Source organism: Gouania willdenowi, chromosome 15 (genome assembly GCF_900634775.1).
Source record: "Gouania willdenowi chromosome 15, fGouWil2.1, whole genome shotgun sequence".
NCBI classification, from domain to species: Eukaryota; Metazoa; Chordata; class Actinopteri; order Blenniiformes; family Gobiesocidae; genus Gouania; species Gouania willdenowi.
Window position 1 is genome coordinate 13,632,486 of NC_041058.1, and position 23,268 is coordinate 13,655,753.

A 23,268-nucleotide genomic window follows, 5' to 3' on the forward strand; every position below is an offset into this window, starting at 1 on the left:
AATCAGGTGTGCCTTATTTATGAAATTAATATGTCAAAATGTTTTAGTACAAGTTTGGTAAACTATGAAGCTGCACTGCTTGATGGATTTTTGTTGCTTTAGGGCTACCGTAGTCAGGCGCCTCGCGGAGTGATATGTACCAATACTGTGCTTCAACATACTGAACTGAAAAAGTGAGTGTAATGTTCTATATTTTATGTGTTAAACCTGAACAATGTTAAGAGTTATTGTTAATGAGGTGAATAAAGTTTGACTTATCTGACTACTTTGTTTTGCTTAATAATTCTTATTAATAACAATAATAATAATAATAATAATAATAATAATAATAACAACAACAAACCGGAGCACCTTATAGTCCGGTGCACCTTATGTATGAAAATAGACCCAGTCAGACCCATTCATTGATAGTGCGCCTTATAATCCGGTGCGCCTTATAGTCTGAAAAATACGGTATCTCCTCATGCTTTTGGTGTTACAGACCTATGCACGTTTTAAAAGACGAGGTCACACTGATGGTTCGGTATTTGACATGAGACGACTTCAGTAATTTGTGATTAATTGCTGTTCATAGAATGCAGTGTTGTTATGAGAGTACATGGGTGTGGACTCATGTTACAGTGCAATACTTCTGTGCATACTACTACAAACCCATGTGTTGTGATAAATTGTTTCAACAGATGAGGTTCCGTATCTTATGACAAAGTGTGATGTAAAACTCCAGCAATATATATTTTGGAAAATAATTAAAAAAAAAAAATACGTTGTTTGTTTTATTGTGGTTTTATCGTCGCTTGAATCACATTCCTATCATCAGTCATATCATGATCTGAGATGTGGATGTGTGATGTTGTACACTTATCATCATTGTAGCTAATTCTTAGGTAGAAAGTCATTATATAGTTTTTAAATACATCTTTAGTAAGAAATCTCACATCCAGACTTAAAGGCACATTCACATTGAGTACAGCTATGCAATAATAAATCTATATAGATTGAGCCTGAATGCAGAAATTAAAGCATATCAAAATACAAATAAAAATAAATGAGCAAAAGCCTGTTTTTTTTTTTGCTATGTAAAAGCATTATCAGTCACCAATCTATTTTTTTTTTTTTTCACAAGCTTTTATTTAGTCAGAAGAACCACATTGAGATTAATAATCTATTTTACAAGTGTGTCCTGGCAGCAGTACATAAAACAAGTTTACAGTGTCAAAATAATACTAAAATATTCTTTAAATTTTTTTGATTAATTGAAGTGAAATTAAGTCCTGGTTCTTGTAATTGCAGACTTCGTTTTTCTCTGAAAAACTTTACATTTATGAATTTTTAAAAAGTATTTTTTATTCTTTTTTTAGTTGAAACAAATTAAAAATACATTTTTACGAGGAAACTTGTGAATTGCACTTTTCCCTGATAGTGGATCTATCTGAATGTCTTTGATTAGAAAACACCAAAATATAATCAAAATTAGATTAACATTATGTTTCAAGTTTTCAATGTCTCGTTCACACACAAAAAGACAACAAACTCATCAAACCAACCAATTTATTTACTTCTAAACTAACGTCTCCAAGTTTATGAGACCCAGAATGAACACATCGAGTTAATGGAAACTCTGATCCCGCCTTCTTGAATCCCATTGGCCAAGAGAAAATAAACACTTTCGTGGTGACCAATTACGTGAAAGCAAACCGGAAGTTAGCAAATGTACAGTACAGCGAGTAAACAAGTTGGTTTAAATTTTAGCTTATTTCTTTATTTACTTCGTTTCTTTAATTGACTTATCCTGTGTGTTTGGACAGTTTTAGCTGTTGTTTAGACGCCATCATGGACGTAAAGTAGCGTTATTTTGCTGCTATGGAGTCTGAAGTGTTGGAGCGGTGCTGCTGTGTGGTGAAGTTGTTACAACCAACCAAGAAGCCGCTGAGCTGTAGCGGAGTCATCGTCCATCCTCCCACCGGCACCATACTGTGCACCGGCCTCCTCTTCTCACGTTTCCTCGCTGACACTGAGCTCCTGGCCTCGGACACCCGGTTCCTGCCCGCGCATGACTTCAGCGACCAGCTCCGGATCCGGGTCAGCTTCTCTACCGGGCGAGGCTCACACGACCCCCTCCCCGAGGAGGCTCCCGCCCGGCTGCTAATGCTGGTGAACTGCCTGGAGTTCAAACGAGCTTTCCAGAGTCTCTTCCGGGATTCTGACCAATGGCGTTTCTACTGTGATGAAGAGGACGAGGAGCTGATCAGAGATGCCCACCTCCTGAGCTGGTTCGCTGTGCTCAGGACGGGTGTCACGGCCCCAGGACTGGAGAGCATATCCTGGAAAAGCAGCTCGGACCTGGTGAAAGGAGGTGCTGTCGTAGCCTGTGGATCCCCGTTCGGGTCCCTCTGCTTGGACCTGTTCATCAGCACCCTCAGCAGAGGCATCATCAGCAACCTGTGGGGGGAGGACCACGCTGTCATCCTCACTGATGCCCGATGTTTGCCAGGCACTGAGGGAGGGGGTCTGTTTGCTGTGGACACAGCAGCACACACTGTCCCTTTGGTTGGTATTATTGTCTCCCCGTTTGGCTGGAAGTCCAATGAGTGGATTGGTCTGACTCTGGTCTGCTCGCTTCATGTCATCATCAGGAGCATCATTCACTGTGTCAACACCCAGGATCCACTGAGGGACCTGTGGGCTGGGTCTGGAGGGGGGGACATCTGTATGTCTACTACAGCCTATGAGCCAGGAGCCCTTAGTGGGTACCCCACAGTGTGCTTTGTGGACAGTGGATACTGCTGGGGCTCTGGGGTCGCTGTCACCTCTCTCCTGGTTCTGACCTGTCGCCATGTTGTCAATGGGAAGTCAACAGTCACCCTGACGTATCATCATGGGGACAGGTGACAGTATTTGTTCTAAAAGCACATTTAAATTCAGCTGGAAGACAAAAGTCTGAACTGATTATCTTTATGGTACAAAATTAGTTGAAGATAATACAATTTTATCCTGGGAAGGTTCAGATTGATCAGGGATTTCCAATCCTTTAAACACAAGCAGACACATGAATCCAGTGGACATGTTTTTGGAGAAAATGCACAGTATTTAAGAAACGCATACACACTCAAGGAGAACATGCAAACTTCACAAAGAGAGAAAAGAAAGCCATGTTAAGCGTTGCCTAAATCAGTGGTTTTTAACCTTTTTTGGAGTGTGACCGCGTTTTGATATCACTACTTTCTACAATTAGTTTTTCATCATGTTTATTATGTGTAAGAAATACAGAGTAGCCAGAATAAGTGCACAAAGTGACAAGTGCCAGATCAAATATTCTCACACTTTTTTTTAATGTATTTTTCTTCCCTTTTTTTTTTTTATTTTTTTAAAACTGCATTTTCTTTAAACTAGATTTATATTTGAGTGAAAGTATAGAATACAGTTGTTTAAGATTGTGTGTTGTTTTGATTTGAAAAAGTGATAATCAATCATTTTATAATATATATTTTAATCAGTATTTTAATTTTAGGCAACCACACATGGGGTCACGACCCAAAGGTTAAAAAACACTGGCCTAAATGTTTAATGTAATTACATTTTAGCTTCATTTCTTATGTAATGGCCAATATTATGAGTCACTCAGTATGTGTAAAAGCCCCTTTGTTTTGGGGTTTTTCTGTTTACAGAGTTCGTCACATTGTTGGTGATGTTCTGTTTTCTACCCAACCGTCGTCTCCATACGATCTGGCCCTGGTGGAGATGAGACACCCGTACTCAGAGGTCATTGTCCCTCGGATGTCACAGAATTTCACTCCAGGTTGTTTTATTTACAATTCATTGATGTTCTTTTGTAACCATTTGGGGAGATTAACTGAGCTGCTATTGATCCCTTTCAGGAGACCCTGTGGTTGTGGTGGGATACGGTGCTTTGGGTCGGAGCTGTGGTCCATCACTGACCAGCGGCATCATCTCCAAAACCATCAGCCTCAAACATCAGCCAGTGATGCTGCAAACCACATGTGCAGTACAAGGAGGCACCAGTGGGGGCGCTGTGGTGCGGAATCACACAGGAGAGCTTCTGGGTGAGTAAATCACTTTTACCCACTTGTGCTGCTGCTGTGGAACAGTAGGGGGCGCACTGTGATCACCAATGGAGGTTAACTCGTGGGATCAATCTGGAGAGTAAAATGAAGATTGTTTTTTTTTTTGTTTTTCAGGTATTGTTTCCAGCAACACCAGAGATTTAGCTGCTAAAGTGACTTACCCACACCTCAACTTTAGCATCCCAGTGACTGTTTTTCAGGAACAACTGCAGGAATTTCATCAAACTAAAGATGTAAATGTGTTCAGGATGCTGGACACCCCAGGAAAAGAAGTCGGAAGGGTTTGGAGGTTGCAGGGAGCTCAGAGCAAACTTTAACCATAATTAACACTGAAAATTATTCATTAAATATCAGTTGAATGAAGAGGTAAAAAAAAAAAAAAAAGCTAATTTAAATTCAATGACTTTCACAGAATTAGAAGTGTAACCAGCTCTTATTTTTAACCTGGTTTTATCCAATTAGCACATTTTTACAATTTAATTGGAAATATACCTGTGTTATTATATGAAATAAATAATTTAAGAATTCCTCGTGTTCTTTTTGAGTCTTGGATTTATGATGATATAATAAATAAAGTGGAATTCTGGACACCAACTAACAAACTGTTTAAAAAATCTAAAACAATAATACTTAAGGTTAAAAGGGTTAGAGATTGTGTTTTGAGTAAGAAATAAAAGCCTTCCTTTGGGTATTAAATCACTTTTTAACATACAGAAAGAAAATATAATTTAAGAGGGGTTTAAATGTTTAGTTTGAACAAAGTAAATTTAGAACAAATGTTAAAAGATGCATTTCTGTTTATGGTGTTAATGTTTGGAATGATGTTGGGGATCACTAACTTCATGAGTTCACTGTCTATGTAAAATAAATCTTTAAAATGCTTAAGTTGATGAATGGTGCTGTTATTGAGTTGTTTCTATTGTTTTTAATATAATGCCGTTTGGGTTTGGGTTCCCATAAGCATTTACTGCTTCAGCCCATTCCATTTTTGGTTGCTTAAATGAATGTTTATTCTTTGTATTGAATTGTATATTTTGGATGACAGCCAAAAACAAATAAATGCCCATCCATTAATTAATATACACTGCGTTTTAATACATTTACACAAGCACTGACAAAATAAAGTTGATTTATTCAATAATTTGATAATATCTAACACATATTTAGCATGGTTTTTGAATCATATTAGCTTTGGATAGATTTTTAACAGAGAAATCTCCTAATTTTCATGCCAAAATTGTTAGAAAATGACAAGCTTAGACTTCATCCTGGTTTAGGAACAAGTGGTTTGTTTACAGCGAGCAGGCAGAACATTCAGCATAATGAGCAGACGGGTTGCTCAACAGTGATTGGTCCCTTTGGGTCGGTTTCAGGTATTCAGACGTCTGTGGAAAGGCAGAAACTCACACATTCAAGGTTTTTCCTCTTTGGACAAAAAGCTGATCCTAGAAGATTCTCGTAAAATGACAACACAGAGACATCTCAGAACATTGATTACTATCCAACTTTAATACGTTATGGTGAGTTTTCTTAGTGCACTGCACTGTCATATACTAAATTTATATTTCAGTGCCTGCTCACAGAAAGGTTCCCAGCAGAGAGGCTTTGGTGGTATCGTGAGGAGGCTTAAAGAAGGCTTTTCCATAGGCATTGTTATGCTAGAAGTGCTGGTATGCACACCTGCCACTGGATCTAATTTCCAGTGGGTTCCTATGGCTATAAGCTACACTTAAAAAAAAAAAAAAACGTGAGTCAACTATAAGAAGTTCCCATCAGAGAGAAAAGGTCACCTCTGGAGGATCTACGCCGCCTTTGAAAGTGAGCTTCAAAAGAATCCGCAAGAGTTTTTATTCACCTTATCACGGTGGATTTTAGAAGTGGTGGATGAAAACGTGACCTGAGGGGGGGGCAAAGACTCAATATAACTGACAAAAACTCAATATTTGTCCAACACATCAAGTAAATTGGAAACACATCAAGCACCTGCCAATGGTCCAGATAGCTAGTTTTTCTATAGTTATTATTAAACTATTCCACCTCAATGGGATTCAGGAAATTGCAACTATTTTTTTTTTTTTTTCTAATTCATCTCCTAAAAAGCTTAAGGTCTGTTTATTATCACTATTCATTTTTTAAAATCAAAGCATCAGAATTTTAACTTAAACATTGCTGAATGGGATTTTTCTGTGTTAAATATTTAATAAGTTAATAAGTTGAACTGATCTGGCTTCAGAAACCACAATTAGAGATGGGCAATATCACTGATATTATCATTAAGTTTGCCATAAAATGCAATCTCAGTTGACAGCAGTATCAGTTTTTCCTTTGATATATGTATATATATATATATATATTTGTTCTCTTAGGTATATAGAGCAACATTTTTCTTAACAAATATACAGGTTTATTCTTGTAAAAACCACTAAACTAACAATATGTGTTGTTATTTGGGACAAAATTGTAAAAATACATGTGAAATTCAATAATAATTATTTTTCTTATTTCACACGGATGATGGTTTAAGTGGAACAAATCCACGAGTGCTTCACATTTAAAGTAGGCTAAATGTGGGTTTTTTTCCATGGTGATATAAATACAGTATATTGTCACCTAAAATTAAGGTGGGGAAGGGATTTTAAGTATGAATATGTATTGGATAATATAGCAAATGGGGGGGGGGGGGGGGAAGCCAGATGTTGGAAAAGAAGCTAATAATAAACAACTCTTCCCACAATTACTCTTTAAATACAAGCTGTGACCCGAATCTGAGAAAATGTTTAAGATCTCAACAGTATTTAATAATAAGATGGTGCATTTGAACGCTCCTTTTAAAGCCCATATGTGCATTAAAGGACTCAGAAAGGACAACAGTTTTATCCTACAAGGGGATTAAAGTAAGAATAACGACTGAAGTGATAAATATTTCTTTTGGTTTCCTGAAATACTAAATTATTGCCCCTTTAGACAATAAAACTTTGTCAAAACAATGAAAACCTTTTTAAAAGCAACGAGAGGATCCCGAGCAAACTTGCAGTGAAAAGGTAAAGTCAGTGCCCAGGTGTGTACAAACACATCTGTGCTTTTCTCCTGGTATTTGAAACTCATCTTTATTCAGTTGAATTATCATTTATTTTCATTTAAAGATCAATGCATTCCACCAAAGTATCTCAGCACACCATTGATGGCCTTTAAAAGGTGACTCCTTTGTGTGATTACCAGAGGATTTCAGACATAAATAGAGAAAGTGTTCTCAAAGGAATATGATAGTGATGCCTGTCCAAGGCTGTGTAAAAGTGTTGTCAGTGTGAAATTATAATTATCACTTCAAAAGCTTTTTGTTATTCGTGTCTATGAGTGTAACTCAAATATCAATGAAAATATTCTAACATCCTTTTTTTTTTAAAGATTTTTTTTCTAACAAAAACAGCTTCACACTTTGGATACTGGCTTTGTCTTTTTACAAAAAGTACATTTTTTGATATTCCTCAATATTTTTGAGATATTCACTGTGTGTGGTTTAATATTTAGTGCGACTTTGCCCACAAAAATGTGTTTGTCTGATTATCATTATCAACATTCATGTCAGTATTTATAATAAAGAACAAATTAGGGTTTGTTTGTTTTTTTTTGTGTGGTTTTATTGTCATTTTCTGAGTTTTTAGTCCATTTGGGTGTTTTTGGAGTCATTTTGTACATTTGGGGAGATCTATTGTCATTTTTAAAATCATTATCTGTGGTTTTGTGAGTCGTGTGTGTTTCTTGTGCTCTTGTAATTTTGTGCAATTTGTGTATTTGTCATTTTGTGCATCTTTGGGGTCATTATTTGTTGTTTTTTGTGCGTCTTTGTAGTGATTTTGTGCATTTGTGTTTATGTAATTGTGTATTTCTTGTGTTTTTCCTTCTTCCTTTGTGTACCTCTGTTTATATTTTATTTTGTGTGTTACATTGCTTTAGAATTACCAATTTTGAAAAATTAGTTTTTGGGGGCCAGCCGCCAGTTGCCCATTCCTGGTGTACAATTTAGATTTTAAAAAAATGTAAAAAAATTTTTTTTAATACATTGTAATTTTCCTTTGGGATAAATAAAGTATCAGGTATTTTTCTAACCTTGAAGTAAATATGATCCACCATTTTAAGACCAGCTAAAAAAGGTAAAACCATCTTTAAAACGTTAAGAATCATTTTGTGCCCATTTTATTGTTTACCGTACTCATTAATTTTCACACTTTGATTATGACAATTTAATCAAACGCTCCTTACATCAAGAAACACAACAGGACTGTTTTCCGTAGGGTGACCGGTCGGGTCACACAGGTCAGTTTATTTTATCAGTTATTTTCTTAATAAACACAAAAACTGATCCACATTTTCACATGATGTACACTTGTTCACTAAGGAGTACTCTGCTCATGTGGGAAGGCGTCGATCACAGAACCCATAGGTGACATTCGGCCTTCTGTTAGACACATTATGTACAAGCTGAAGAATGACGTGTTAGAAACTGTTTTTCTTTAGTCATGAATGAGACGGTGCGACTGTCACAGAGCAGCTGAAGCGTATGACATGAGAACATTTTAGTGAGGCTGCTTTGCAGTACTTAACATTAGCTTCTTTTCTGTTTCCTGCCTAAAAACGATCAACCAACAAAGAGTGGGAATAGAACCATTTAGACTGAGTACTGTATTAAAAAAAGCAGCCTTTAAAAAAAAAAAAAAAAAAAAAATGTAAGCAAATTAGGAGCACCTGCAGCTTCTTATATTCTCCATTAAGCATTAGCTAAAATTGCTCAAAGATGGACCAAAAGACAAAACAAAAAATAACAAAGATTCACAAATATATTCGGGACAAAGATCACAACTCCAGAGCCATGGTTCCTTTCTAGTGATATTTCCCTTTTCTCTTATTCAAAAACATTAAATACTCCCACAACATCTACAATCAACCTCTCCACCTGCGCAAACCTCGTCCTCATCATGAACTGGAGTATGAGCGCGTCAACACATCCACCTTTCTCTGAGATCCAGTGTGTGTGTGTGTGTGTGTGTGTGTGTGTGTGTGTGTGTGAGTGAGTGACCAAAGACATATCAGTGTTGCTTGGCGGCTCTATTACCAGATATATCCCCCATCATCCACCTCTCCCTCTTCCTCTTCAGCCTCCTCTGCAGTCTCTTCAGCTTCTTTTTCCTCCTCATCCTCCCATCCAAAGCCACTGCCAAAATCACCCGAGTACGTCACTTCATAATCTGTAAAAAAAAAAAAAAAAAAAAAAAAAGATGGGGGGGGGGAGGATACTTTACTATGCTGTCATTGACATGACACCTGTCATTAGCATCAATAAGGTGTCATGAAAGCTATCATTAAGTGTTGTTCGTTACCCTAATCCTAACCCCAACCTTCCCTTCCCCATGCCTAACCCCTGATACCCCCGAATCCTACTCTTCCCCAAACCCCTCCGGCATATCCCCGTATGAGCACTTTATCTTTTATATCCATTTTCTAATTATTTATTATTTATGGAATTTTTAAACTGGGTGGGGGGGATAATCTGGTTTTTATTCTCACAGGAAGCTGCAGACCCTCTCCTCTTTTATAGTGTCCTGGACCTGTTTCATTGGAGGTGTTCTTTACTTCGTTCCTTCAATTCCTGGTTAGAATTTTTTTAATTTTACATCTACTGTTATAAGGAGAGGGAAGGGGTCCCTGTAGCCCGTGCCTTTAAACATGTTGATCCTTACCTAACCTCACTAGATCCCACACCCAACCCAAAAAATGCCAACATAGCTCCAAAGGTGTCATAATTTAGCGAACGACACTTAATGGCAGCCTTCATGACACCTTATTCATGCTAATGATAAATAATGTCAGCCTTAAATATCAAACTTAAAGTAAAGTATTACCCACTTTTAAGTGTCCAAGGTGGTCATTATGTCAGAATCAGAATCAGAAATGTTTTTAATGGCCATGTACAGTTTTAAGGACAGTACAAGGAATTTGTCTTGGTAGTTGGTGCACAAAACAAACAACAAAAATTAAAAACAAAGAACAACCCAGCAACAATAATAATAATAATGATAAATATAAAGGATGAGGGATAATTAAAGGATAGATAGAGAATAAAGGATAAATATATATATATATATATATATATATATATATATACAGTGCAGCAGATATGTCAATATACATTGCAATACAATTCAAGCTACTAAGAACAGCCTCTGCACATTTAACTGTTTCCAAACCCTTAAAACCCACGACAATTCATTGGCTGACTTAGTAATAAAATTAAATAGCATATGTTTGACTTTGTTGAGAAGCCAGGGCAGACATTCCCATCAGGCACAGTTTGAAACTCAGCAGCACACATTTATTTGGAAAGACTTTTCTCATCTCTGCAAAGTGAAGCTTTGGAATGCAAACGATTCTGGACACGAGTGTGGCACTCGTCTGTGACCATGAACTCTGTTGCAGATGTCCTCCAACATAAAGAAGTCCTTGTTCAGTGTGTGTGTGTGTGTGTGTGTGTGGCCAGGGTGCTTAGTGAAGAGGGGTAGGTCTGCATTTACCAATTTTTGTTTTTCCTGCTGAATAAGAACTTTCTGACTCCCATTCCTCACAACAACTAAACAGAGCGTGAAAAAGAATGGACGGGACAAGCTCCATGGTGGAGTGAAGCTTTTATATTTAGTGCAGGACATAAACCCCGCCTCCTCAATGATAACAGATGGGATGCGGGTCAAACTGTAAAGTTAAAATACTTGTCACATCATTTTTTTCTAAAACCTAAACTCTGCTGTGATTGTTATTATCACCCTACATTGTGTTCAAGTGATCATTTTTCTGTGAAGTTTGTTTTAAATAAGTTATTTGAGGTTGAAACAGGATTTTACGTCATATATGACGATGACTGACAGCCGCGGGTCATGAAGGAAAGCCGAGATGCGTGATTTTCCTCATTTTTAAACAATGTTTTTAGATATTTGAGTCGTTGAAATATATCATGGTTTTGTACTAACCTCTATGATCTGAACAAGTCGTTTGTAGAATTTCCAGCGGGAAAGATACATATGTTCTTGGCGTAGCTGGGCTGCGTAAGTTATCAGGGCAGTATGCTAAATGGGCGGGGCGACGTGTTACCAGGGCTCCTCCTACTGGACCCTACTGCGCAGACTGGTTCCAAATTATGTCAAATTTGCAAGATGGAAGCGCCCCTGAGCGCCGTATTTTGGCTTCAGGAACATTGCGTGGGAACAGCTACAGTGTGCGCCCACGGGTGAAAACCCTCCTTATATAAACTCCAGTCCAGCTGATTGCTAACGACTCACAGCCGTGCTCAAACTCTGCGGGTGCAGCAGATCTGTCTGAATGACATGATGAGCTGTGACCTGGCTGTGCACTTTGTCTCAATCTGTAACACCTCAACAGTTACGCTACAGTTAACTCATTAACAGTTTCAAAATATTGTGCATTGCTCCCTGAAGTAAAGACATTTCTCAATAACTGTATTATGTTTAATTTCTTATTTTTCGTTTAGTGGACATGATAACTTCCATTATGGTTTTATTGCCTTTACTTGTAGAAATGAAGACCAAATGCTCACTTGAAACTAAAGAATTAGATTTAATTGTGTTTTTACTGAGGTAACTACAGTATATTTATTGCTGCTGTTCTTTGGTTTTTTTTGTTTTAAGCTTAATTCATGGTGTAAAAATGAAAAAAAAAAAAACAAAACAAAAAAAACACTTTAGCTCAGGGGTGTCAAACTTATTTTAGTTCAGGGGCCAAATACAGTTTGATCTCAAGTGGGCCGCAGATTATAGGCAGGAAAACCAATTCTTATTGAATTGGGAGAAGTTTTGTGGAACAAATGAAGGAACATTGAGAAAAAAATTGTTATTTCAACAATTTGAGATTAAAAATGTGCCATCATGTGATATAAACATGTAAAAACTTGAGCTCTGCAAATATTGTGATTTTTTTTTTAATTGAATTTGTGTGTTTGGAGGCACTGAGATTTCAACAAGTGAATTAGTTGATAATCTATCCAATCTATCTCTGTTATTGTACTTTCTCCTGCAGGCCGGATTAGGTGTTCTAAAGGGCCGGATTTGGCCTTGAGTTTGACACATGTGCTTTAGCTATTCTTAACAAGGAGTTGCACTTTAACCTCAGACAAAGTTGTTTAAAATTGATTTAGAAAATAGGAATATTTTTCAAAATACCACCTTTAACATCCCAGGTGAAAGTGTTTCCAAGTGTGCACCTAATTTTTTTTTTTTACTCATTTCAGATACTTTTCTCTCCGTCTCACCGCAGTCAGGCTTCCCACGGATCCTGGATCCAGCCACTTCTCCTCCGTTCTGGTCCACACACCAACACTCTCCCTTGTCACATTGCTGCTTCCTAAAGTATCCGTCTTCGTCACAGCTGGGAATGAATCGACCTGGCATACGCGCACGCGTGCACACACGCACACGCGTACAAACACACGGTAAGTAAATTAATGACAGAGTCAGGCATAGAAAAGCCAATTCACACTCAATATATTCCACATGTTCTTCATGCATTTTCATCACCATGGCACCCAGTGTAATGCATGCAGCTAACTCCATTTTCTATGAATACGAAATGTGTTTTGTCGAGGTACGGTATAGAAGAGCAGGCACAAAGTCAGCGCACACAAAGCTGGCTCAATAATAACCATGTTGTAAAAAAAAAGGAAAATATTGAGGTTATTTGAATTGGTAAAACCTACATTTGTGGTCATCCTCCAAGAAAATGTAAAGGATATTCATTGAATATTTAGTGTGAATTTATTCTTTCAACAAACTGAAGTGTAGCAGTACAAACTATCCCACCGGTTCCTGCAGAATCACCATCTGAGTGTCATGGCAAGAAGCCTCTGTTTGCTGCTTTTTGTCCTCGGAGAATCCTGACTCAGCTCTCAGTCAGCCAAAATCAGCAGAGCACAGATTTGACGCACACATTTTCACACACACATGTAACTCAGACGGATGACTTGATGCTTCCCTCTGCCGTCTGTCAGCATCAAGTTATAATCCACGAGACCGATCAGGGACTAATCCCCACCTCCTGCTTGTCATCTGCTCGATGAAACCCTCGACCAAGAAAAACACATCCAATTGCGCTAAAATCCTCTTAGAAAAACACTAACACCTACCGAACTTTCTTTTGCCGCCATCGAGGACTTGAATCCTCTCAAGTTCTGCCAGACAGGGAGGTTCTTAAAAGAAGAGAAAACAAAGCCAAGGTTGGTGAGAGAACAGAGAAAACATACTGTAACCCAGTGGTTCTCAACCGTTTCATCTCATGACCCCCAAAATAAAGGTTCTAGAGACCGGGGACCCCCACTGTAGCTGAAGGTGGTTGAACACAGACATGAACATTCAAGAACAGTCATGTGGAGACAGGTCCATCTATAAGGGGGGATAAAGGGGAGAGCTTTTTGGGGCCCATCCATAATGTCAGCAAAATGATGGTCCATTGTTCTATGAATCTGTGATAACCACATTTATTTATTTATCTGAATAATATCCACTGTTATCCATGAAGTTTATTATTATTTGCAACACAGTATATAGTCATCTTAAAAATGTAAATCCTTGTTTTAATCAGAAATGGGTCAAAAGTGACAAAAAAATGACAGAAAAGGTGGTCAAATCCAATTTTAAAAACCACAGAAATTGGTTAAAAGTTTCAAAATAGTGGCCAAAAATGGACAGAAAAAGTGGTAGAAAGGGTTCATATATTGTCAATATTGGAGCAATTAGTTTAAACTGGCAAATATTGGGCACGACAAATCATGAATGTGGTTAAACAGGTAAAAATAAGCTTGAAAAAGGGTGACAAGAGTTTAAAAGAGACAATAATGGGTCAACATATTTGACATTAGGTGGGAAAAGTGCCGAAAATGTCTTGAAAGTGGAAAAAATGCGCAGAAAAGGCATTGAAATTTGATGGAGAAGTGGCAGAAATGGGAGTAATGTAGCAAAAATGGGATGAAATTCTTACAGGGACCATCCACTGTTTTTACAAATGTGGTCTAAAACCTTTGAAATGTCCTTATTAGAAGATCTACGTCTAACAAAACTAATTATTTTGCACCAACAACCGGTGTTCTCGTCAGAAATGGTTGAAGGTATGCTTTAATGGTTTAAGTCCAGATTTTTTGCTCTTCTTCTCTTCTTCATGCGGTCTACGAAAACAGCAGAGTTGGAACTGTCGCCCCCGCGGTCACAGATTTTTTAGCAAATTTCGGTAAACAAAAGAGGTTTACGTTGACTTTTTTAACTTTTACTGATTTTCAGAGCAACCCAAAGCAGCACAAGTTGTCATTTTGACTGAAAAAGCTGCTAAATGATCCTGAGTGCTTCACCTCCCATAGAACTCAATGGGCTCAAAGGGGCGATTGGCATCAAAAACTATTCTTAGTTTCTTGAAGGCACCTGGCGACCCCCTCCCAGTTTCTCGTGACCCCAAGGTTGAGAACCCCTGCCATAACTAAGTCAGTCTTTGTGTGAGAAGCACAACAAATCCCAACAACTTCTAAAATCAACTCTTTATTCAATCTCATGAAGCAGTACAAGTCACTACACGTTTCCATAAGTATTCACTCACTTTCTCTCCAAAAGCACAGGCACCATTCAGCTGTGGACACCTTGCCGTCCCTGTAGGAGTCGCAGGAGTTAAAGAAAGGTCGGATGCACATCTCATACTTGTCCAGGTTGATGGCGGCCAGCTCGGCCTGGTCTAGGTACAAGTCGCCATTCGTGTCCAGCTTGGAAAACATCCAGCCAATGGAGTCTTTGCAGCTGGCCACCAGGCTCCTGTCCAGCACTGGCAACACAAAGGCACACAAACAAATGCATTTCTTATCAGGGGGACAGCTGTGCTAATGGGGTTCAATGCCAGTTCTGCCAGTTCTCATTGATTCTGTCCATCTATTCATCCATGAAGGTATACAGACAGACAGCTTAACAAAGTGCATGATACTTTTATGATATCTCAAATACAAGTTAGCATATCATTTTCAGGGATTAAAATAATATATTGTATATCAAATATTGAAAAAAAGATGAATTTTTAAATAAACTTAGCCAAAGACACCAACATAACAAGAACAAACCTCCTTCTTCCACCAAGGGCCAAATATCCTTTTTGCCATACATTCCCCTTTAATAATGTTACGTCCAAATGTATGTATAAAGGCACCCCCATTTCTAATAAAAATTATTATATCCAATCCAGACAAACCTTGGAGGAATAACTGAGGAACCAATCCAACATAACTTAGTCAAATTTCATAAAGATTGATCAATAAGAAACCAAGATATAACTTTTTGAAATGTTGCCTATAGTAAAAAATGGCGTTTTTTTTCATTTTTCAAACTGATCCAGAATCAGTATATTGATCTAGATCGCCTCCAATTTAAAGGATTCTTCCATAAGGTCCATTTTTGATTAAAAATGTGTGTAAATCCTGCTCACAGAAAAAAATAATATTGGTGGAGGTAATAAATAACACCAAGTCCTGCACATTACGAAATGTGAACTCTGTGTTGTCATTTCAATAGATTAAAACAGTGTGAAAAGGTCAAAAGTGTGTGTTACCATGGTTTCAAGCAGCTGAGAATTATTTTAGCTTCACCCACACTTTAGATTGATTTCCAATCAGCCATTAGTAAAAACAACTGGTTCCTAAATCTCACGCCGAGCCTCTCCATCCACCCACACAGCCGCCTGCAGCTGTGTAGTGCTCTAATGTGTAAAGTTCAGCAGATGGTCCCACGCTCCATTCAGCAAGAGTTACAGAAAACAGAGGAAGCAGCCACGGTTTAGCCATGAGGCACAAATTAGGGAGATTTTATCATCTAAAGGACTTTTATTTGCACAGTAAATACAGATGTGCATATTTTCCCTTTTCCTCTATCTACAGTACATTCCTAAAAAATATTAAGAAATATTGGTAGAATTATCAAGCTATTTTTTTTTTCTTTCTATAGCTTAGCAACACTTCCTGTAGCCCAGTAGTAATTAAACATGTCACTTTAAATATAAATGTAAGGGAAAGAAAAACAACAAATGTTTGAAACAGTTTTTAATAAAAGTCATATTTTCACCAGTGTATAAGTGGTCTGTGAGCAGGATTACGTGAAACGTATTTAACGGATTTTGACAAAATTTCAACCAAAAATAGACCTTAACACCATGGGCGATTTCATTACATTTTGAAGGTGATCCAGATCAATACTGTATATTGATTCTGGATCGGTTTCAAAAAATGAAAAAATCACGCTCTCTCAACATTAGCCAAAAAAAGATAAAAAAAAAATCATATCTCGGTTCATAACTGACCGATCTTTATGAAATTTGACTCAGTTATGTCAAGTTGGTTCTTTAATTACACCAATGAGTTCAGGACAGATTGGATACGAACTGTGCATTTCATTGCAATTTCTTGAAGAAAAAAACATACATTTGGACCTACTGTATTAATATTAATGAGGATATGAAGTGTGACTGATCATGGTATTGATCTTGGTACCATGATCAGTCACACTGATCCAGATAACTGTCAATTTCTGGCAAAGAGGATATTTGGTGCTGGCCGTTCTCTGAGCGCTCTTCTTAGAAATTACTTCAAAAAAATGAAATCTTTTACATTAGTTTTCACATAAAAATGATGAAATTAGGATTTGTTGACAACTCTACGAGAGAATGATTCAGTATGATTACACTGGCCTCAGTTGCTCGTCTCTTGTGAAAACCTGAGAAAAGGGTCAGTACCAGTCAATTTTTGTTCTATTACCTTATATGGCAGTGATGCAAAGTCATGGGAAAGTGATCACCTGATGGCACTAACCAGTACACACAGTGGGTAGGTATAGCAAACAAGTATTTGGGTTATTTTATTGTGAAAACTACAACTATTACAGAACACAATGATAGAGATAAAACTGAATAAAAGTTGTAAAACGTGTGCCACATGTTTGAATTCCACCTACTGTATGTCTTACATTTTGCATGATTGAAATGTTATTTCAACTGAAATAAACAAATGATATCCACATGCATATATTATCATATTTGATGAACAATGGTCATATTTGAGTGGCTGTGTGGGACACTAGAGAATCTTTTAAAAAATCTGATAAAAATGGACATGCTTTTTTACCCCAAAAAGAACGCCATTACACCCAGGGAGGGTGTTTTACTCGAAAACACGGTTTTTTGAGCCACCCTAGTAGGCACATCTATACAGTTTCTTCATTGGTCAACACAAACTAGTGCCAGTGTGTGTGTTTCACACAGAGGGATTAAGTCTTTATTTAGCTTGGAACACATTTTGTCACTTGTGATTAAATGGCCCATGTTAAGCTAAATTGACTTTTCTGTGCTTTAAACGTAATAAAAGTGCTATTAGGGCTTCATACACATGACCAAAGTGTTTTTTTCATTGATTCCCTCAATCATTAGTTAGAGGGTGATTTGCTCCTTTCTTACTGCAGGGTGAGCCCAAACACCTCACTCCATTTTGATGACACGTTCCAACTGAGCTGGAGAAGCCGCGCCTCCGGGAAGCTCTCTGCCGTGATTGACATGTATATAGACATGCCCACAAAGGTGAGCATTTCAGCGTCCTTCGAGCAGTGCTGTGTATGTATTTTCTACAGTCTATGTATGTACCGGCGACCGCCCTACGTTCTCTAGCCCTATGTCACCGTACGGGGAGGAGGAAGTCAGTGTCCCGTCTATAGACACGCCCACTCATGAATATGCAGGCCGCAAATCAGCCTGTTTGTGTAGAGTTGCTCAGAAAGCGACTTTTCAGAGGCTAAAACTCTGAAAAACAGGCGAGTTTGGGAAAAGAAATCTCAAATACTATGTTTTTGGGGTTCTTAGAACAAATGGAGATGGGTGAAAAATAGCATGATATGGGACCTTTAAAGTACAGAAACATGCCTGTAGTGTAGTATAGCATGGGTTTGTGTCCCTGACCTGATGTGGTGCTGGATACAGCAGCAGCTTTGGCCCCTGGCTTGCTGTTGTTGTTCTGCTTGGCGTTGTTTTGCAGGAGCTGAAACCAGTCCCTGAGACGCTCACCCAGGTCAGCCAGGTCCTGCCCAGTGCAGCTCTCTGTCACAATTACAGGGGGAGAGAAGCTAAAATAGCACAGCTCTGACCAGTGAGAGGAAGATTCCATTTATTTATCTTTAAAATAACAATGATTTTTATTTACCTTGTTTACTTTCCTTAGATCCAGGAGAAGCAGTTGAACAGGGACATAGACCTGAACACTTCAGGGTGAGATCCTTCCCCGTGAGACACGCCTGCTGCTCCAGCTTGCACTGCAACACACATACACACATCAGGATCATTAACTCACACACACACACACCGGGGACAAGGGGACACAAAGGTGATTTGAAATGAGTTATGACTGCAACTCTGATCAAATATTCATGAAGTTACCGACTGACTCAATACAAATTGGAGCCTCGTCTCGAGAGAACATCCTGACCTCTGCTCACACACAAGGTCACATATAGTGATCCGTGCAACAAAGCTTTAACCAATAAATGGAGGGAATTCTGTCACCACGCGCCACCAATTGGTCCTTCAGCGGCTCTATATCATGGCCTGATGCCTCAGTGTTTCCCATGGGAGCCTCATCACAGCCAAGCTCTGGATGTGAAAGGTGTGTGTGTGTGTGTGTGTGTGTGTGTGTGTGCGCCTCCTTCTGCAGAATGCACGGTGCACTACATCAGATAGATCAGTGTAAGTAAAATTCCACACCGTAATTAAACACAACTCTCTGTTCCTGTCGCCTACGTTTGTATGAAGTGTCACAGTCGCCAATAGCTACTTATGTCAATTATTGCTAATAATTATAAATGTATTATTCTCTTAGGAGATTCACTTCTCTAAAAAAAAATGTGATTATTTTTACTCTCTTTCATCAGATTGTCTTTGCCTTATTAAAATCCTTAGACATTGTTCCCCAAAATCTAGTTAATTAGGGCAGATGCTGGCGGCTAAAGTAGAAATTATTATCATTTTTTGTTCATTGGGTTTATAAAGTGAAAAACAAGGTAAATGTGTGCTGTTTCACTATATGGATTTTCTCTCAGGTGCACGAAAACCCAATCGAACAGTAACATCCAAGACAACCCATTATTACGGTGGCTGAGAAGTGAAGAACACATTTACCAATTATTGCAACACTTTTACAAAAGCCACAACAAAACTACAATTTTGAAAACAAATATTCATAATTATCAAAAAATAAATACAAATGGCGAAACACTTTTACAAATGTTGAGCCAGATTTACAAAGGCACATTGTCAAAGTAAAAGTGTTTCCATATTTGTTCACTTGTTTTGACCACGTACGTGAATGCTACGTACTGAGATGTACCCGTACTGGGTTATACTGATTTTAAAAAATAAAGTTACATTAGGTTAACTGTTTTTTACTGCAATGTATATTATAATCATGTTTTTTTGGAAAATAAATTATTTATTTTCGTATATAGTTTTATTATAATTATGCTCCTGAGCTCCTTCTTGTCGATGTCTGGTGATGGCGTGCCCTTCACCATGAAGAAGATTAACTTGTCTATCATTTCTTTGTGGCGTTGGAACCTCTCCTGCCTCGTATATTGAGCAGTTGTACATTTTTGTACAAGAAAAGGAGCCATTCAGCACTCGTCAAATAACATTAGCTTTGAACCTTAGCTTTGAAATTGAATTTTTTATCTCAGCACGGCGGAAGTAGAAAAAAGCTAAGCGGAAGTAGCATAAATTCATTTTCCGGTAGTGCGCATGCTCATAACCGATTTCAGACCCTCTGTCAAGGGTAACCTCCGTCAATGGATGGAATTACTGCCTTGAACACGGAGTATTTTATTTTGAAAATAATCCCCCATTTCCGTTGTGATTTTACACAATACATTAACAACCGTAACAAATTAACAAATGTCCACAACACATTTACAAATGACTGCAACACTTTTACAAATGGTCAAAACAAATGAAACGAATATTGAAACACTTTTAAAATTACAATGTGCCTTTGTAAATCTGTCTCAACAAGTGTTTTGCTATTTGTATTTTTTTTTTAGATAATTATGTGTATTTGTTTTCAAAATTGTAAATTTGTTGTGGCTTTGTAAAAGTGTTGCAATAATTTGTAAACGTGTGGTATTTCTAAATGTCTTTTGCACTTCTCAGCCACCCGTACATTATCCACTTTAGTGAAAGACAACTTAACATGATTTCTTGTGCGACAATCTTGAGCTATTTAAAAAAAAAATGTACTCTAGCATCTTGGTGTCCCCGTCATCCGGTTTGATTTTGTAATGCAATACACCTATATGTCAATAGATGGCAGTAAGTAGCATAATAGGACTACGGTGTGTAATAAATAAACACAATCTCACACCCTCTTACGAAAATAAAAGTTTCACTTTCAAACCCAGTGTAATTTTGATTGGAATTACTTTGTGTAAATGCATGTTATTACGTTTCATTCAGGGTTTGGGTTATGGTTAAGGTGATAAAATGCATTGTGTGACGGGCAATACGGACAAAAATATGTCACACAGCACGTAAGGAAATCAATTTGCCTCGCATGGAAAATTAAGCAAAGTCAATTTCACGTCAATATTAAGAACTTCGTGAAACTGGGCGGGAAAATGTGCAGAATTTTGCGATATCTCACAAAAGGTATAAAACATGTGTCGAACTCATGACATGGAGGGCAAATTTGGCCCTATGGAGGATCCAATTCAGCCCGCAGGAGAAAATAAAAATGACGGAGAATACATGAATCATTGTGTGAATGAAACTCAACAATATTTGCAGGGACTCACAGTTTTCCTGGTGCTTATGTCACATGATGGCAGCCATTTTTAAAGTTGTTCAGAAGTAAAATCACTGCACTCGCAACCAAATCTGCCAAGGTGCCAGAGCTTAAAGAGTATCTGTCTGAACACTTGGATCAGTGCAAGTAAAAATAATTAATTTCCCAAGCTTTTTGCTCAGAGGACCTTCATCGGGGTCCAATGTTAAACTGTTGAGAAAAAAATCCAAATTCCCACAAAATCTATGAATTTTCCTTGAATTATGACATATTTCCCTCAATTAAATATAAATTGGTCACAAAATCGCGTAAAGTAGAGATCCTGTTGGGACTGATATCTATCACTTATTGCTTGGATATTGTCGGTTTCCTACATAGAAATTACTCGTTTTCTCGCAAAAAAATGTGGCCCACTTGAGATCAAACTGCTCCATATTTGGCCCCTGAACTAAAATGAGTTTGACACCCCTAGTTTAAAAACACTGGTTTATGTTACATGTACTTCTGTACATATGAAGTAAGGTGTTTCTTACTCACATCAGACCCTAAAGAGGGCCAGGATATGTAAGACTAACCATAATCACCACCCGTTGCTTACTGGAGATGTAAAGCATTAAAGCACAAGGATAAAGGGGGGGATTCTGCAGTTTCCCTTCTACTGAGTCCTTTGATGTGACGACGAGGAGTCAGTTGAGGACAATTCTTGATATTTTAGCCAAATTATTGAACCCAGGCACGTGCATCAACGTCTACACCCTTTGGAAAGCCTTCGCAGCTCAAATATGAAGACATAATTACACTTTGAGATGATTTTGTAAATGAGATGTGATGATATTGTGAAACTATGACCTAATACAGAACCAGACAACAATCCTTGAGATGTGTCATTTTTCCCGGTGTACCTTTGAGGCGTAGTTGTGTCCGTCGGATCCACACACTGGCCCGGTGGATGAGATCGGACATGGCTGACAGTTGCCATCAGGTGACCTGAGGGTCGGCTGCTTCAGCCTGCAGGACATTGGACACACACACACACACACACTCGCACTTCAGCCTCCATTCAGTTAACACAACCCCAGCTGTGTTAAACCCGCCTTCACCCAGGTTGTATGAATGTAATAGTTTAACATTAAACAGCAGGCGGTTGTACAACTTTGCTACACAAACTAGGGTTATTACTCCCTCTGCGGCCAGCTGTGAAATTCAGAGAAGCTTTGAGTGTAAAGACATTTATGTGGAACCCATGCTGGCATGTACAAATAGAATATTTAATTCTGTTTTTTTATGTTTTGGGGAATTACATATTCGCTGACAAGAAGTTCTCTCACCTGTGTTCCAGTTTCTTGCGGTTGACACACACGGCTCTCTGATAGCCCTGGGCGATACACACCTTTTGTCGGCTGCACTTAACCTTTTGGCAAGGGTCCTTGGTGGTGTCTACGTCTGGAAAAGAAGCCGGAGAAAACTGATTAATCTGCACCTCCCACAAGGAAAGCCACCCTGGACAAGTGGCTTGTTTGTCATACATTTTTTCCCATGGAAATGAATGAATTAGATGGTTAATATGACACCATATTAACAAACCCATCCTCACTCCGTTCTCACATGGTATGTGCAAAGGCAAAAAAAACAAGCAAATCAGAACTAAACCTAAAAGGAACAGTGTCTGCTACAAATATTTTACAAATTAAATGAATAAAACAGTTATTAAAAAGTGTTGTTAAATGACTGACTGAGAACAAGAGCACTCAGAGAGCGCAAACCAAGCTCCAAATATCTTCTTTACCATATATCGGCAATTATCTGGTTCAGTAATCCTGATCATTCACACATTAAAGGGATCCTCCACTGCCTAAAATCTTTGAAATGTACTTATTACAAGATATACTGTAAGCCTAACAAAACACATTATTATGCCCCATATTCGTGGCATTGCTTTTTGAAAATGGGACGACTTTACAGTTTAAAGCCTGTGTTCCACCATCTTGGAATCACGTGACCGATGACGTCACACGGCCCCACTGCCTGTAAATGATGATTTTTCAGTCAAAATGCCAACTTGTGCTGCTTTAGGTTGTTCTAAAAAATCAGGAAAAGTTAAAGATGCAGATGTAACGCTCGTTTGTTTACCAAAAGAGGATAAAAACAGTTGTGACTTGAAAAAAAATCTGTGACCACAGGGGGCGATAGTTCCAACTTTAGTAATAGACAATGAAGCAGAGAAGAAGAGCGTTAAAGGGGAGTAAAGGTCCCCTTAGAAGAGCTCTTCTTCTCTGCTTCATTGTCTACTACGAAACTGCA

The 23,268-nt window shown here is 38.1% G+C and overlaps 2 protein-coding genes across 3 annotated transcripts in view; one reads left to right on the forward strand and one right to left on the reverse strand.

The window, feature by feature from the left end:
* Positions 1-1,547: 1,547 nt before the first annotated feature.
* Positions 1,548-4,609, forward strand: tysnd1 (trypsin like peroxisomal matrix peptidase 1). The gene is made up of 4 exons (XM_028468733.1): positions 1,548-2,885; positions 3,666-3,796; positions 3,876-4,061; positions 4,197-4,609. The coding sequence occupies exons 1-4, from the start codon at positions 1,861-1,863 to the stop codon at positions 4,397-4,399; spliced, it is 1,545 nt and encodes a 514-aa protein (XP_028324534.1). The 5' UTR covers positions 1,548-1,860; the 3' UTR covers positions 4,400-4,609.
* A 3,753-nt stretch (positions 4,610-8,362) lies between these two features.
* Positions 8,363-23,268, reverse strand: part of spock2 (SPARC (osteonectin), cwcv and kazal like domains proteoglycan 2) — a 45,152-nt gene continuing 30,246 nt past the window's right edge. For both annotated transcript variants that reach the window (XM_028469554.1, XM_028469553.1), the window contains 8 exons: positions 22,296-22,410; positions 21,870-21,975; positions 18,343-18,451; positions 18,102-18,239; positions 14,721-14,939; positions 13,264-13,326; positions 12,394-12,525; positions 8,363-9,325 (listed from right to left, as the gene is read on the reverse strand). In XM_028469554.1, coding sequence (XP_028325355.1) covers positions 9,189-9,325; positions 12,394-12,525; positions 13,264-13,326; positions 14,721-14,939; positions 18,102-18,239; positions 18,343-18,451; positions 21,870-21,975; positions 22,296-22,410 — 1,019 coding nt within the window. In that variant the 3' untranslated portion in view covers positions 8,363-9,188. The remainder of the gene's footprint in view (positions 9,326-12,393; positions 12,526-13,263; positions 13,327-14,720; positions 14,940-18,101; positions 18,240-18,342; positions 18,452-21,869; positions 21,976-22,295; positions 22,411-23,268) is intronic.